The sequence below is a fragment of the Dromiciops gliroides genome, chromosome 3 (assembly GCF_019393635.1).
Source record: "Dromiciops gliroides isolate mDroGli1 chromosome 3, mDroGli1.pri, whole genome shotgun sequence".
Lineage (NCBI taxonomy): Eukaryota > Metazoa > Chordata > Mammalia > Microbiotheria > Microbiotheriidae > Dromiciops > Dromiciops gliroides.
Window position 1 is genome coordinate 12086567 of NC_057863.1, and position 17607 is coordinate 12104173.

The 17607-nt window shown below is 48.1% G+C and overlaps 1 protein-coding gene across 17 annotated transcripts in view; it reads left to right on the forward strand.

The window, feature by feature from the left end:
• Nucleotides 1–17607, forward strand: part of KIF1A (kinesin family member 1A) — a 186739-nt gene that overhangs the window by 145702 nt on the left and 23430 nt on the right. For 7 of the 17 annotated variants that reach the window (XM_043994534.1, XM_043994542.1, XM_043994536.1 and 4 more), the window contains 2 exons: nt 1230–1335; nt 5547–5573. In XM_043994534.1, the coding sequence (XP_043850469.1) occupies nt 1230–1335; nt 5547–5573 (133 nt within the window). Of the gene's footprint in view, nt 1–1229; nt 1336–5546; nt 5574–15771; nt 15796–17607 lie in introns of all 17 variants that reach the window. The other 10 variants (XM_043994537.1, XM_043994544.1, XM_043994539.1 and 7 more) reach the window with 2 other exon arrangements.

Consider the following 17607-nt stretch of genomic DNA (forward strand, 5'->3'; position numbering starts at 1 on the left):
GTGGTCGCCAATAAATTATAAGCTTTAGCAAGAGTTAGACTTTTAAGCATTTATTAAGGAGAATAAGAATTTGGTAAAGAGAGAGAAAAAGGCCTAAATTCCTAGCTATTAAAGGGAGAGCACATTTCTAGCTCCGCTCTCCACCAGAGTCCAAAGGAAAGAGAGCGCGAGACTGAGCGCCAGTCTCTTCCTTCCTCCTCCCACTAGTCCGCGTCACTTCCTGACTCCTGAAGAAAAGACTCCTGGTCTTGCCCTCAAAGACCTTCGCTTCATGGGCAGAACTCTTCTACAGTTAGTATCCAGCAGGTGGCGTTATTCCAATCGTTACAGATAGAATGCTGGGCCTGGAATCAGGAAGACCTAAGTTTAAATCTAGCCTTGGACAGTTACTTACTGTGTAACCCTGGATAAGTCACTTCACCTCTGCCTGCCTCAGTTTCCTAAGCTGTAAAATGAGGGTAATAATAGCATTTACCGGGGCAGCTAGGTGGCGCAGTGGATAAAGCATCGGCCTTGGATTCAGGAGTACCTGAGTTCAAATCCAGCCTCAGACACTTGACACTTACTAGCTGTGTGACCCTGGGCAAGTCACTTAACCCCCATTGCCCCGCAAAAAAAAAAAATAATAATAATAATAATAGCATTTACCACCCAGGCTTGTGAAGGGTTTAGCAGTGGGTCAGGCACAGATTAGGTACTTAATAAATGTTTATTCCCTTCCCTAAATTCGTATTACTATTGTCCAAATGCTCAAGCTTTAAGTGTCTATTTCCCAGTTCCCTATCAAATTGCCTGATGGAGAGAGGAGAGACATTTAAATATAGTGGGAATGTTGTTATTTAAATAATAATAGCAGACATTTGAGCCTCAGAACAGCTCTGTATGGCAGCTACTACTGATATCATTGGCCCCATTTTGCTGAAGAGCCTGAGAAAGGTGAAGAGACTTCATCGTGGTCACCCAACTAGCTTCAGAGCCGGGAAGTCCAGTCTTCCAGGCAGAATACCGGGATACTTCTGCATTAAAGGAATGCTCTTGGTAGATCAGTTTGGAAAATAGAGAATCTATCTATAATGTAAATCTGCCTCAGGGTTGTTTCAGATCCCTAGAAATTGTGTTGGCAAGGGTCATCTCTTTCATTTAGTTAGCAGCAGCAATAAGGGTAAAGATTCCCCACCCTTGTGCCTGATCTTCCCTCAGATAACCAGAATTTCTATTGTATCCTTTAGGTCGGATCCGGAACACTCCAGAAACAGATGAATCTCTCATTGATCCCAATATCCTCTCGCTCAACATCCTTTCGTCCGGCTATGTCCAGCCTTCTCAGGACGATCGGTAAGTTTTCCCTCCTGGGATCAGCCCCTGATTTTCTTTTCTCAACTTCTCAGCCCCCTTGAATAGCATCCCTGGTCATTGGAGGTGATGGAAGACCTCATGACTCATGGATGCTCCCCTCACTCCCTGACAGGGGATCACCCTGTCAGCCTCCTTGCTACTATGGTCTCCCCTCTCTGTGACCTCCTGCTGCTTTTGGATAGGCGGAAGGCGGCAGGTGTAGGTTGTCTGCCTTCCAGAAGATACGGCAACAGATCACGGAGCAGGAGAACCATTTACGCACAGATTTATTTTTAAATACAAAATAAATACAATGTGATTTGGGGGTGGGGAAGTCAGGATGCACCTGGTATGGGAGGATGCACCTGAACTAAGCCTTCAGAGGGAATAAGGATTACAGGAGGCGGAGTTGAGGAGGGAGGCTATGGGATACTAACAGCCTGCTACCCCGAATCCAGTGCTGCTGACCTATCCAATGCCTGTTCAGGCTCTCTCCTTTATTAACACTCTAAAGCTGAGGAGCCCATTCTAAAGCATATTACCAATTAGTTGCCTTGGCTCTGCAGTCATTGCTGATCGTCCATCCTTGGTGGTAATGGTCTGTGTCAGGAGAAATGTTCATATTCATCTCTAGCCATACACTGAGAAGCAGTTAGCAGCAGCTACAGTTGATGTGAGTTGGGAGCCGATCATGGAGGTATAAGGCTGTGGGGACAGAGAGGCATACTGAGAAATAAATCAACAAACATTTGCTAAACATACCTACTATGTGCCTGGCACAAAGAGAGACAAAAATAAAATGCTTCCTGCCCTCAGTGAGCTTACTTTCTATGGGGAAGACATAACAGGTAAACAGATGAGCTTGTGCATGTTCATTTCAGGAGAGAGAGTGCACTGACCACAGGGGATGAGGTGGCATGTGATTTGGGCATTGAAGGAAGCTAAGGATAATTTAGATGAAGGAAATTAGGTGGCATTTATATTACAGATATATCCTCTGCCTTACCAAAAGGTCTACTGACAGCATTCCTCGAATCGAGAGTCAGCACAGGGTAATGGAACGCCTGGCACATAGGAGGTGTTTAATAATTGTTTGTCAATTCATTAACCAATCAGGAATAGAAGTACAAAAGTAAGGCAGTAAAGAGGCAGCCACTCAAACAGCAGAAGTCATACAAAAGAGGCTCTAGTTACAGGATCATTTAGGCCCATGCTCATGGACATCCTGAAGGTCCCAAAGATTTCTCCCTTGGAGTCCTTTTCATTTGTGCTTGGCCTTAGCCCACATTTGAACCTTTCTAGTCAATTAGAATAAAAGATCTCTTTGGGAGTTACAGGAAAATGAGGTTGCTGGGATTGAGCCTGGGATCATTTTTCATTTGTCTAAGTGACCCCAAAGCCCTAAAGTTTAGTCTATGGTTAGAGAACCTCGGGCAGCCACACTTGGTTTGGTGAGTAGGAAATTTACAAAGACAAAAAGGGCATAGAGGGCAAGGATGTCCAGAAAGATTCCATTGGTGCCAACAGCTAGAGCGCCTTCGAGGGTGAGAGCACATAAGGGGTGTTGGGGAAGGGCCTCCGTGTGCGCAGCAGGGATCACTTTGCAGTTTGGGGAGGCTTTTAAAGGAAGTCGAGCCTAATGCCTTGTTACCACATAACAGAACAGAAAAGTCATTTCTAGGAGAACACATTTCCTTTATTTATTGTCTGACTTCTTTGTAGAGATGCCCAAATTCACACTTGCTAAGAAGCAGGGAAGCACTGATTCAGATCTCTTTATGAATCTTCCCTCATACAAAGGTCTCGTGATCGATAAAAAGGACTCTCGCTTACAGTTCCCAAAGAAAATGACCAGAAGGGCCACCACAAAGCAGTACAGTGTAATGAAGGAGGGGAAACCCAGGCTGGGACCCCGGAGACTGCAAATCTGGTCCTGGCTCCTCACAAGCTTTGGGGGTGACTTTGTTCAAGTCACGGCTTCATAGATGCCCTGAGCCAGGTGGTCTAGCATTTTCCCTTTATAGATAAGGAAACTGAAAACCATAGATGTTGGGACCTTCCCCAATCTCACACAGATGGAAGCTGGCAGAAGCAGCAGTGAAACTCAAGTCCTGTTTCTCCAAGGTCACTGTTCTTTCCACTGTACCATAGTCTCTGAGACTCAGTTGCCTTATCTGCAAAATAAGGAAAGCTTCGCTTTGGGTTCCAATCCAGGTGTAACAGTCTGTATGTTCTTTGTTGAGGCAATAACCAAGCATGAGGAAAGCAGAGTCGTCTTGGGGGGGGGGGGGGGGGGGGTAGAGGGATCATCAGGGATGGGGGGGTGACCATCCAGGAGAACAGCTAAAGTTCTATGAGCAGTTGGACAAGGAAAGGAATTGAATGAGTTCGTGGGGAAGACTCTTTCCAAGCCATTGATTCAATTAAACCCAATCCAATAAACATTCATTAAGCCATAACTCAATGCTGTTTATAGAATTCAGAGAAGTACTAGGGAAGGAGCGACAGAAATAGTTCAGACAACCTTCAAAGGTGCTCTCAGGGAATGGGGAAACAAGTTTATTCATATTCTCAAAGACCAAGATAACCTACAACAATGTAACTTCTCACTGCTGAACTGGACTTTGAAATATGCTCTGTACCACTACATGCATATTCACATATATACATAAACATATACACATTGTTCATATACACACAATATATGCATACACAGCACATGCATATACAACACACATGTATGCATGCATGCACATATAACATACATACACATGTGTAAGTATGTACGTATATAACGTGGATAGAACTTGGCATCCTGCATTTTCAGTCAGGAAGCTAAAGATTCAAATGCCACCTCAGACACTTCCTTGTGGCTCTGGGCAAGTCACTTAGCCTCTTTGTGACTCAGTTTCTTCACCTATAAAATGCTGGTGTTGGACTTTAAAGGGCCTCTATGGTCTCTTCCAGCTCTAAACATGATCCTGTGAGTAAAGCAGAAAGAATGGAGACAGAAACCATATTGCCTTTTGCAGAAAGAAGAGGGAAAGTAGATTTCAGTAGGACCCAGGCAAGAAGCAGTTCTTCATACTATTGAAAAGTCCTCTTCTCCTTTGGTCTGGGGCCACACTGGGTTGTGGCTTCATTGTTTGGGTTCCCGATCCCTACAATTTCTGACTCATCATGGAAGCCCCTAGACCAAGGATGCAAGGGAGAAAGCTTAAGTGCAGGCTTAAGAGAAATGAGTCACTTGGGGTTTTCCCCCCCAAATGACTCTGCCCACAGCTTGTCTCCTGTGCATCATTTGGTATTCATCTCCAAGGGCAGGTTGCGGGATGCACTGACCCCTTAACCTCTTTCTCCTTCACAACCTTTCCCATCTTGAAAGCTTTGGGGAAGACACAGTCCTTTGCCAATCATGAGACCCCTTGGAGCTGGTGGATGCTGCATCCATTTTGCTCTTGCCCAGGGTATCCCAAGATTCTGTTTCTCCATGATGAATAGAATTCCAGTGGCCACCCTCCTTGCCTGTAACAAGCTTATGACTAGAGTTGGGTTGTGGGGGTGGATTTCAGCTCAATGCGTGTTCAAGCTCACTAATATAAGAGGTATCCAACAGTAGCCAAGCTGCCACAGTAGATAGCCAGTTCTTCCATCAGTACAGACCCTGATGCAGGGGCTGGACCACGTGTTGGGGCGGTTGTAGAGGAGATCCCTGCTCAGATGCTGTTTGGACCTGACCTCTGAGGTCCTTTCCAAACCCAGGTTTTTATGCTTCTACCCCCAAAACTCTCGGGGCTGAGCTCTGAGATCAGGCTGCCCTAGGGCTCTTGGGGACTCTGCCATAACTGGCATGGGGAATTAAGGCCTAGAGAGAGCAGGGTTCCTGTTCTCCTGGGACTTGGTCTAGCAAAGAGACTGGGGGTCCCAAGCCTTTTTCCCACACCAGGGCTGGCTTCCACCACAGATGCTCAGCTTGCGTTCTGCTCCGTAGTTCCGGAGGCTCCCTGCTCACTTTTCCTTGCCATGGCCTCCTCGCTGAGGGGCCCCAAGGCTTGGCTGTGCTCCGCTCCAGCTTGGGGTGGGCCTGGGTTGGGGGACAACCTCACCTCCAATGTGGCTTCACGAATCATCCCTCCCGCCGCTGCCCCTGCTGCTCCCGCCGCCGACCATTTGAACCCACACTAACCATATGATGTTTTGTGTTTCCGCAGGCAGTTTCTTGATGCGGACATGCCTAGGTATTCTTTGTTTCCCTTGGGTTTTTTTTTTTCATTTAGACCCGTCTATTCCTCATTTTCCTTTCTCCTCTCTTCTCCCTCCTCCCTTGTCCCCAATCCTTTGTTATCTATCCCTTCCCTCACTGATTATTTCTTTAATTTTCTGCCCTTTGCACCTGGAGAAACTGGCTTTCCTTCCTTCCTTCCTTCCTCTGATTCTTCAGTCATCTTTTTTCCATTTTCCCCCTTTTCTTTAAGTTTTCTTTATTTATTTTAGGCTGATTTCTTTTTTTTTCCTTTGTCCTTTTGGCTGATTTCTTACCTCACTCCCACCCCAACTTTGCTGCTCTCATTTCTGCAGAGACATGCTGGCCCCCCTCTCTCCACACGCCTCCTCCCCCATCCCAAGCACTCACCTCCTTCCCCCCCCCCTGGCCCTGGAAGGAGTGCTTCGAGGCTCTGGCTGCATGTGAGGCTGGCATGGGCTGAGCTGAACACGGGCAGCAGGGGGGGAGGCACTTTGTCCAAAGAATCCAAACCTAACCCATGGCACCCATACTTTGTGGAAAGTGGAGAGAGGAAAGGAGCAGCTTGGACTGTCTGGGATAGATGGGTGAAAGTGATAGCCAGCTGGGCAAATAGATGCCATGGGGATAATGCAGCCGGGGGAGAACTTTCTTGTCAATCCCTGCTTGAAGTTGTTAAGAGACCAGACCAAAGATATTCTGGATATTCTCTGTTGTAGCCATGAAGCAAGCAGTTTTGTAGATGATGTTTCTGGGGAGGAGCAGGGCACCCTGTGAACACCAGAGCTGGCACAGCAGGGTTTGTGCCAAGTCGTGTGTTAGTCTTTCTCCCCTTATTCAAAATCTCTCAAAGCTGCCCCTTGAGAGCCCCATAAACTGATCCGGCCATTTGTCCAAGAGGGGGCAGCACACTCCGCAGGAATGCGCCATGCCCAAACCCCAGCACCAGATAGCTGCCCTGCAAACTGCAAATGATCCCTCACCACATTCTGCAGCTCCTATTAGGCAAAAGGACAAAAATGCCTTTGGGTGATCTAAGTTTGACCTCAATTCCATGATCACTGTTTCAGGAGGGAAATAGTTCGTTTAAGATACAAGGAATTCTCTTGGTAGATGGGGCAGCAGAGAGCTCCAACGGGGACCCTAAAGAGACCCTCATTTTGTGGGGCTCCCCTGGGCCCCGGCTCAGCTGGCGCCACAGTGCCCTGAAGGGACAGAGAAAGGGGCAGGACAGGAAGTGAGTTTGCAGGTTGGCTCCAAGCCGGGGCTTCTCCCTAAAAGTAGAAAATTTCTCAGCATCGCCTAGAGGGAGCTGTCCACCTAAGGGGTTAGGAATGGCCTCTGTCCTCTTCTCTCTCCTGCTCCGGGGATCTTTTTTTGTTGTTGTTGTTCTTTCTTTCTTTCTTTCTTTTTTGGTGAGGCAGTTGGGGTCAAATGACTTGCCCAGGGTCACACAACTAGTAAGTGTCAAGTGTCTGAGGTCAGATTTGAACTCAGGTCCTCCTGACTCCAGGGCCGGTGCCACCTAGCTGCCCACCGGGGATTTTTCTTTAAAGAGGAAAGCCCTTAGCTCCAGATCCATTGCTCTGCTCTCACGATATGAAAATGGTCCCATTTGCCTTGGTTTCCATTCCTCCATATTCTGTGGCATTGAAGCCAAAGGCTCACTGAGTACCCTTTGGATGATAGCAGATAACCATGCTCAGAAATATTCCTCAATCAGCCAAAATGGTGAGAATTGGGAGAAAGCAAAGGGCGAAAGTGAAGAAAATGAGTAGAGGCTGCGTGGACCAGTAGATAGAACCCTGGGCTTAGAATCAGGAAGGCCTGGGTTCAGAACCTGCCTCAGACACTTACCAGTTGTGTGTCCCTGGGCAAGTCTTTGAACTTGTCTGTGACTGTTTCCTCATCCCTAGAATGACGGGAGTACAAATTGATGGCCTCAAAGGTCATCTCCAGACTATCTATTAGTTGATGAACCTCGCGCCTCAGTTTACCTAGGATGAGAAAATGACTCATATGACTTGCTAAAACCGGAGGCTGCAGTAGAACTCCCACCATTGATTGGTAAGACTGTTCCAGCAGTGCGGTGGACCATTTCTGCCTCCTCATTATACTGAGCCCTGGACTGACCTCAGAGCAATACTAGAGAGTCCATTCAATTCAGCATTCTTTAGTACTATGTATTAAGCAATGGGGGGCGGGGGAAGACAGACAGAGACAGACAGAGACACAGAGAGAGACAGAGGCAGACAGACAGGAGAGAAGGGAGAGAGACATAGAGGGAGAGACAGAGACATATAGAAAGAGACACACAGAGACGATTAAAGAGACGTAAATACAGAGAGACACAGAAAGAGACACAGAGACAGAGACAGACAGAGACAGAGAGGAGAAGAGGGGAGGCAGAGACAGAGACAAAGAAACAGAGACAGAGACACAGAGAGCAAAAACAAGCAGTCTTCCTTCTCGGGAAGCTTACAGGCTACTGAGGGAGTTACATATTCGGGCAAAGCTACTTCAAGAGGAAGAGCATTCGTATGTTCATATGTAGGGGTGAGAGGAGAGGGGGGGTAGGACAGGCCTTGTTGGGGGTGTCGGTGTTATGAGCTCTGTGTGAGGCAAGGGAAGGGCACCCAGGAAGGGCTCCTCCATAAGTACAGAGGTAGCCGGTCGGATGTGATGTGCACCAGGAAAAGCTCATGCTGGTGCATCTCCCCCCACCCAGCCCACCTGAGAGGTATCATTCAAGCTCTACACTCCTCTGTTCTTCTAGAAGTCAGCCAGCACGTATCAAGCACTTGCTGTGTCCAAGACACTGTGGTTGGTGCGGGGAATTAAAAGATAAAATCAAGTCAGCCAGCATTAAGGTGGCTGCCGAGCCCCGGGCCCTGTGCCAAGCCTTAGAGATACAAAGACAAAAGTGAAATGAGTCTGTGCTCAAGGAGCTTACATTCTAATTGTGCAGACAGCACAAAATCCGTGCAAAGCCATGACCTTAGAGGAGAGAGTATTCCCAGCTGGGGGTGGGGGAAGGGCCAGGAAAGGCTTTCTGCCAAAGGTGGGCTGTGAGCGGAGTCCTGAAGGAGGCCAGGGAGGAGCGAGAGCACTCCAGGCTTGGAGAACAACAGTCAGGGCAAAGATGGGGAGGAGTGTGGCATGTGAGGGATAGCAAATAAGCCACTCTGGCTGCAGGTAGAGGGCGCGGCCGGGGAGAATGGGTTAAAAAGGAAAAACAAACTGGGAAGGGAGAAAGGACCAGGCTGGGAAGAGCTTGGAATGCCAGGGGCATTTGTATTTGATGCAAAGGAAACTGGCCTTGCCTTCAAACAGCTTCCAATCTATTAGAACAGCTCTGAAGTTCTGATCGAGGACTTTTGCAAGTAAAAATATCTGATGTAATACTTTTAAAAAATATTAACCAAAGGTTTGGAGGATGTAATATGGAACATGGAGTCCAAAAAAGCTGCCTGATAAACCTTAACGACTGGCCTCAGAAAGTCTGCTCTACAGAGAGATCGACGCAGCTAAGACGCCCTCCACATCCTTCTCCCTCTCCTGGAAACCACTCACTCTGTGTTGGATGAGATGGTCTGATACTGTTTCCACCATCTTCCCATCCTAATTGGAAGTCAGATTTCAGATCTTGCTAAACCTCAGTGTTACTGTTTCTAGGTGCCTCACTCACCCACCCACCCCCACACAGTTCTTAGGAATGTTGACAGAGACCTGGACTTGGATTCCCCAATGGATGATAAACACCTGCTTCACAGAGCTTCTCTGAGGATCAAATGAAGGAATGGGGAAGAAAGGAAGAGAACAGGTACCTGCCATGTTCCAGGCACTGTGCTAAGCACTTTACAAATATCACCTCATTTGGTCCTCACAACAACCCTGGGAGGTAGATGTTGTCATTATCCCCGTTTTACAGTGGACTAAATTGAGGCTTGCCCAGGGTGACCCAGCTATTAAGTGTCTGAGGTCACATTTGAACTCAGGTCCTCCTGACTCCTGCCCCAGGGCTCTGAAGCCTATGGCGCCACCAGCTGCCTCACAAGATGACTTCTAAGGTTGCTCTAAGATCTCTTCTGACTCTGGATTTCATCCCATAAAAACAGCAGCAATTCAAGCTAATGTTGATGGAACTGATCATGACACACACGAATATCAACTCAACCCCATCGATTTAAATGAAAGAGGGAAAGACTCGGAGGATTCTTAGGATCGCCAAGTGGCACGGAGCCAGCGTCTCCCAGGTAGTCAGTGATGGAGTGAAGACCTGAATTCAGATCTCTTACTCCCTGTACCACACCTTGGCCCACTCTTGATACAAGACAATGCACCCCGATCCAACAAATGCATACTGAGCTTTCACTTTGCCAGATGTTGAAGACAAAATGAATCCTCCCCTGCCCTTGGAGAGACACTTACTGAGGACAGAAAGGAAGCAGCATCAACTGCCCTGGAACTCAAAGGCAAACAGAGCTAGTCCCTGCCCTGGAGGACCTCTCCAACCTCCTAGAACCAGCCATTAGTCAACGGGTATTTGGGTCCAGGGCAAAGCCCCAGTTCTGCTCTCAGGGGGCTTATGCTCCCCTGAGAGGAACTTCCCAGCTTCATCCTCTCTTCCTTTCCAATGGAGAGACTGCCCTTGGGCATCTGCCCCTTGTTCTTGCACCCCACTCCTCCCTCTCTACTTAGTGCCTAAAGGAGGTTCAGGGAAAGTTGAGCCTGGTGTCCTGGAGGACCAAAGGGCAGGACCAGCCCGGTGGCTGTTGACCATCGCTGCATTGTTTTGGCTTTACGAGTTTCCTCTCCTTTTCCTGGACCATCATTCTGACTGAAGCTTCTGTTACTTAGGGAGAGGGGTGGGTCAAAAGGAGGATGTTAGGGGCAGCTAGGTGGTGCAGTGGATAAAGCACCAGCCCTGGATTCAGGATGACCTGAGTTCAAATCCAGCCTCAGACACTTGATACTTACTAGCTGTGTGACCCTGGACAAGTCATTTAACTCCCATTGCCCACAAAAAAGGAGGATGTTGTGGTCAGGGTTAATATTCTGGCCTACCTCATTCTCCACATGGATGAGTTACTACAGGAGGTTGGTCAGTTAGTCAGCAAGCATTAGCTAACCGGTGTCTTCTGTGCCAGGTGCTGTGCTAAGCACATGAAAAGAAAGACCAAAATAGTCCCTGGCCTCAAGGGGCCCCCATTGTGATGCACCTCTCTGGGGCCTTAGCTAGCATATGTCTGGTAAGCCAGCCTTCATCTGGAAAATGGGACAGATCAGATGGGAGGTACTGACTGCACAAAGTGAATGTGCCTGTCCCAGCATGGACACTCCCTGCACCAATTCAGATCTCCCCCTCGAGTTATTTGAGGCCCTGGGAAGTGACTTATCCAGGGTCACCCAGCCAGGAGGAGGCTGAGGCAGGATGGCAGAATGAGCCCAGGGTTCCGGCTCAAATTGCTATAGATGTTGTATGTGTGAATCCTCATTGTTCTTCTTATCTTCACTGGAATGGGATGTAGTAGAATGAGTACTGGCCTTGGAGTCAGGATGCCTGCCCGGTGCAAAGCCAGCCTCTGCTTCCCCCTTAAATGGGTGAGGGGATTGGGCCAGATGCCCTCACTGCCCCTTCCTAGCTCTAAATACAGGGGTCCACAAAGTCTCAGGGCCATTTAAAGTCTTGATAACAGTGAGATCTGGGAACATCCAAGACTGAGGGCAAGGTGGGGGCTCAGAGGTATGTCGGAGAAAGCTGACCACCCCAGCAGTCCTTGCCCCACCTCTGAACCAGCTAGGCAACATCACAGAGTGGAAAGAACCCTGCTCTCCATGTCAGCACAAGCCAAGTTCAAATGGGGCCTCCAATGCCCACTAGCGGGGAGACCTTGGGCAACTCATGGCTTCTCAGGGCTTGTTTCTTCATCTGTAGAATGGGCATAATAATACCTATGGTACCTGCCTCACAGGGGTCCTTGTGAGACTCTGGATGTGGAGGGATTAGAAGCCTCTTCAACCAATAAGCATCTATCAAGTACCTCCTGTACTTGGAACGTGGGATACAAAGGCAGAGAATGCTCACCTTCTGATGGGGAAGAAGATGAGGACCAACATCCACATGTCCAGCTTAAACATAACTGAAGGAAGAGAGGAGCCCTGGGGTCAGGAGGAAGAAGAGGAGATGAGAGGACTAGGAGATTAGGAGGAAAGAAGAGGAGCTGAGAGAGAGCCCAGAGTGCAGGAGGCCTGGGAGTCTCGCTGAGGCTGGTGAGGGCTTTCAAAGCAAACCAAGAAGTAGATTAGTCAACTGTAGAAGCCACTAGCATTGGTTGAGTAGGGGAGCAGAGCTCTGCTCAAGGGAACACCTCTGGGGATCTCAAAACACCCCATGGCCACTAGTCTCATTGTGTCTCACATGACTCCTCTGGAGACTTTTACCCCTTCAGGAAACTCACAGTGTTTGAGAATTGGAAAGGCCCTAGAGATTATCCAGTCTAACACTCCCAAATCAAAGATGGACAGACTGAGGCCCAGAATAGGGAAATATCTGGGATCCTCAAAGTCTTGGTAGAGAGCTGGAAGGACCTCAGAAGCCATCTCACTTTACAAATGAGGAAACTGAGACCCAGAAAAAAGCAGATTGTCCTATGTCACACAGCCAGCCTTGAATTGAGTTCCTCCGGCGGGTGGTCTAGCCCTCTGACCATTCCCCCAAGCTGACTTCTGGTTTGAACTTCGCTGAGGAGTCACAGCCAGCCAAGAAAACGTCCCTCCGGAGGTGCTGGCCAGGACTTTAGTGCCCCATTCCAGGTGGCTACTTGGGGCAGCTTCCCTCCTGTGGATCAGAGGGCCCAGTGTGTGGATACAGGACAGAAGTAGCCAACCCCTTGTCATGTGTAATAAAGCCCCTGCTGGTCTAGCAATCTCCTCATGTTGGCCACAGGCATAGGGCTATTGTGGCAAGGACGACTTCTGTTTCTGTCACCTGAGCCAAACTGACCCATGCTACAAGAACAGCAACACCCAGACATCTCCATCCACGGCAGCCTGAGGGCACGTGGCTTCTCTGAGGGTCCAGGCTTCCCATCCTTCCAAAAGCCCCTCTTTAGCCTAACACAGACCTCAGCAGTCATGAGCTACGGCTGTCTCCTAACTAGACTATTCCCCCTATTACATCACATAGGAGAAAGAGGGGACTTCTCAGGCGAAGTCTCAGGTTTGTTAATTAGAGGCAAAGAATCCCCATGACTTAGCGGCATCGTCGTTTTAGAGCTGAAGTTCCCTCATTTTACAGAGGAGGCAACCCCACTTTTGAGGGCACTGTGCAGAGTCCCCTAGATCTATGGTTTAAAGGCCTGGGTTCTCATCCTATATCTGACTCTGACCAGCTCATCTTTCAACAGCCCTTTAAAGTTTGAGAAACACTCTGGACACAACTCTGTAGGATAGACAGTGAGTGTGACACATGTCCCCATCTTACAGGTGAGGTAATGGAGGCTTAGACAGAGGGAGTCACTTGCCCAAGGTCACATAACTAGTGAAGCAGGATTCAAATCCAGTTCTCCTGATCTGACACATTTCCTTTTACACCACAAAAGACAATCTCTTGCGCCCACTTCCGTCAGTCCGGAATGCCAAAAGCTGACTACAATTAGCTGATATTTGACTCTCATGTATCTTGGGGCTTGTTTTGTGGGATCTCCCTTGCTCCACCCCTCAGGTTGTTATTTGGGGGGGGGGCTCCTCCAGCCTTGAAGGAGATGGAGAACAGAAAGAACTTTCAGGCATGTTCCACAGAGCCCAGATGATGGCTCAGTTGAGTCACATCGTTGAGCTGTCCCCCTCCTTAATGATGCCGCCTACACAAAGTCGATTAGGGATTAAAGGCATCACCGAGTCATTTCTTGGTTCCCATTTGCTCATTTTCAGGGAAGCAACAAAATGGACTTGAGGTGGATTTCCTAAGAATCTTTCTCGAATATTGTACATCAGCTTTAAACAATGTGCATTCCGACATAGTAACAAGAGAGGATGACGGGAATGTGGTAGGCAATCAGCAGCTCTGAAAAGCCAAAGCTCACCGTGGTTCTTGACTCCCCATCATGCCGTGAGATCAAGGCCAGGTAGATCAGCAGGGTCTAGTCACCTTTGATCACTAGCACCATCCTCTGCCAGAGCAAAGCTTTGGATTGGGAAAAATATGAGTGTCCAGAAAGGGTAGGAAGCTTGCCCAGTACCAACTGGTGGTTGGTTGGCTCAAAGTCATGGACAGTTCTCCTTGCAAATTCAAATTCCTGAACTTGAGGCTTGGCATGTTTTAAAGTAAACATGGCCCACTGAGCAAAGGGGTGTCTCTTCCATTGTCTGTTTCTTCCTCCTGAACAACCCTGAAAATGGGTTATTCTCTTGTTTCTGTCTATTGTGGTTCAGTATAAATCTATTGTTTCACTGGTCAAGGAACAGCAGAGGCCCGTTTTGATCAGTAGGGCTGGGGGAAGGAGAGTGGAAGAAAAGTGAGGTTGGACTAATTTGGAGATAGATATCAGAGTTATTTGATGGAGGGGAAAGGCCAATACGACAGGTGGAGAAGAGAGAGACAGCTTTGGCCACAAGACCCCAAGTGTTTGTATCTAGTGGTCAAAATCCTTTGCAGGCTTAGATGCCCAGGGCTGAGTGACAGCAGAGAGATTTAAGGAGAAAAACAAACAAAATAAACAAACAAACAAAACAGAGTAGCCACCTCCAGGAGTTCAAGGGCATTCTGTTGAGAAGTGGAGAAAGACTAGAATCCTTGGGTCTCTGGTTAAGATCTGAAAGTCAGGCATGCTAGGAAGACAGTCAAATGAGGGGAACAGATCAAGTGGCTGCCTTCGAGGTCCCATCTGGCTATGAGAGCCCATGGAAAATGCAACTTTTTGGGGAGAACCCTGAGAAAAGGGTATTGTTGAGGATAGGGATGTCCTGAGTCACGGAGCCCAAACAGTAAACCACAAAACGAGTTCTGGGAGAAGAATATGACCATTCCTCTCTACTCTGACCTGGCTAGACCTCAGCTGAAAAGCCAGCTGTTTGGTTGGTTTGTTTCATTTCTGGATGGCCCGTTTCAGGCCGGACATTGACAAGTTAGATTATGTGTAAAGGAAGGTGGGCTGGAAACCCTGCGTGACAAGGATGGGGCAAAGGAGACCAGGCTGTTAACTTACAGACGTAACAGCATAGACGGGTCGAGATGTCTGTCTTCAAGTTTGGGGAGGGCCATTGGCACCAGAGGACACAACTAGGAGCAATGGGCAGAAGCAGCAGAGAGTCCAGGTTAGCAGGAAAGCTTCCTAATGCAAGAGTAGAGTGAGCTGCCTTGGCAGGCAGTGAGTTTCCACTCCTTAGAAGTCTCCAAGCAAAGAGCAGGTGATGACTTAGTAAATGATCATCATTCAAGCTTGGTTTGGTCTGGGTGGTCACAAGGTCACTTCCAATTCTGACATGTTGTCCTCTGTCTTATGGATAATCGTACTTTTCTCTCCTGTCTCTTTGAATGGACTGTTCCATGACTGCTTCTAAATTCTTCACCGCATGAGGTCCTCAGCCCTTGGGCTCTTAGGCCTCTCTGACTGTCCATGTCTTTAACGCTGCTTATTAGCATTGGTGTTGATATGCCTATCTTGGAAATGAAGTCTTTCTCTGTGTTGGTGTTGGTGGTGGAAATCAACTCCTGAATGTCTTCCCACCTTGGAGTCACGTTTATCCTGAGCCCCACAAGATCTTGTTCTGGCCCTCCAGAGAACGTGCACCTCTTGTAGCGTGGTGGTAAAGGGAGGGGGCAGAACAGAAGGACCATTTGGATGCATCCGCAACTCCATGGACATGGTCCCTTAGCTCTTTCCTCTTCCAGCCTCCTTGACATGGAATGCGAATGGTCTGTCCAGGTTTGGGGCTTTGGGAAATGAAATGAGGCTTTTATGCTTTGCCTATTTGACCATATCTGGCCACCTCTTGGTGCACATTCCTCCACACTTCTGGCCACACCAAAGCCCGTGACTGGACACGGCTCCCATTTTGTCATGTCCACACTTGGTGACTTTTGGGAGTTAGCTTCTTCTCAATGGACACCATTTGGACAGTGTTTTCTGACATTTTAATTTCTTCTGTGTGTGTCCGTGTATGTGTCCTGGGCTGCCTCCCACCTATAGCATTTCATTCGGAAATGACACTAGGTATAACCTCACTTTTCTCTTCCGCACTTGCTTGGTCTGTACCCTTATTTTTTTTTAAATTTTTTTCTGTTTTCTGATTTTTTCCTGCTCTATCTACTCTTGTTTTCTCTAAGTCCCTCTTTCCTTATAACCTTTCCTTTGGACCTCCCCATCCCCCTTAAAGTGATTCGTGTTTGACTGTGGTCGTCATCTTGGTTTTTCTTTGTACTTCCATGTCCCTGATTTGTTTGAGACCCCAGACCTCCTGTCATTCCACTGTGGCATCTAGAATAGGCTAATGATCCAGCTGTCTGTGCCTAAATACCCTCCCAAAACCACTTTACAAAGAACTGGTGAGGCCAGCCCTTGGAAACTGGGTCGAGGGGGAGGGGGGGTTGGTCCAATGGACTCGTGCCTGCAGTGCCTGTTCTTCCTAAAGAGGTTGGGCTTATCTTGTGTGTTGTTGGTGATGGAATGTTGGTGTTAAAGTGTCTTTGAACCATGTCTTCTGCAGGATGATCAGATGGAAACCAGCAGAAGGCTTGAGAGCTCTGATAAGAGAATCCCAAGAACTTTTGAAAGCAGACCCTAGACATTTTGAACTGAGACATACACGTTAGACTAAAATCAGATGACTCTTCCCTAGAGCTCCAGATAGAAACTGCAATTTGGGAAGGAGGGGAGGAGCAGCCTTCCAACTTTAAGGATATAATCTATAATTCTGAAAATACCCCCCACTCCCCCTACACACACACACAGAATGTTGCTGCCTCCAAAATAATGGAGAGCCTTTCAAGGCATTGCTCCTAGAACCCGGGTTAACCATCAGAGGGGCGATGTTCATTGAAAGGATTAGACTAAATGATGCCAAGGTCCCCCCCACTCCTGACACTGGCAATCCCCTGACTCTAAGTATGTCCAGCTATGAGGGTCTTTGAGCCCCTGGACAATGTTGAGGTTCCATTCCCCTCATCATAAAGGAAGGGACAGAGACATACCATTTGACCAGGAATATGAGCCCAGATTCCAAGGATTCATCCCCTAGAATTTGAGCATCATTCAATCGGTCATTCAACAAGCATTTATTAAGCAACTACAGTGCGTCGGGGAATGTGCTAAGTGCTGAGGTTACAAGTATAGAAATGAAAGAGTCCCTGCCTTCAGGAAGCTTTCAGTTTAGCAAGATGAGATAATATGTACATAGACAAGGATATACAGGAGGTGTGCAAGAGGGAAGAAAACCAGACATTGGGTGTGTATTCCCAGAAGCTAAGGAAGAGGAGGACAACTAGCACAGGTCAGCCCCTCCTCTGTAGCCTGTAATCTTACACAGGAGCCAAGGAGGTGAAATGATGGGCCCCGGGTCTCACAACCAGTATATGTCTGAGACTGGATTCGAACCCACCTCTCCTTGGCTCTGAGGCTGCCTCTCCACTAGACCATGCCATCTCTCAAATCTGGCATCAAGGATGCCCTTGGGAATGTGTCAAGCGGGGGCCTGTGTCAGAGCGAGCATCCAGCTGATGTTTCACTGGCAAGAGGAGGATACACAAAGGCCTGTGCTTTCTTTAGACTTTAGAAACAAAATGACAGGGTACCCAGAGGTCCCACCTTGTGGGACGCTTAGGGGCCAAGACGCTCATTTGACAGAGAAGGAAACAGAGGTTCAGAGAAGGGACAGGACCTCTCCAATATTACAGCACTCATAGGTAGAACTGGATTTGAACCCAGGCCCTTTGATGCTCAAACCCAGTGCCTTTTTCCATTGCCCCCGCTCCACCCTCATTGCAAATGAAGCCTTTCTCCTGGATGTTGGGAATTCAACACCTGGGC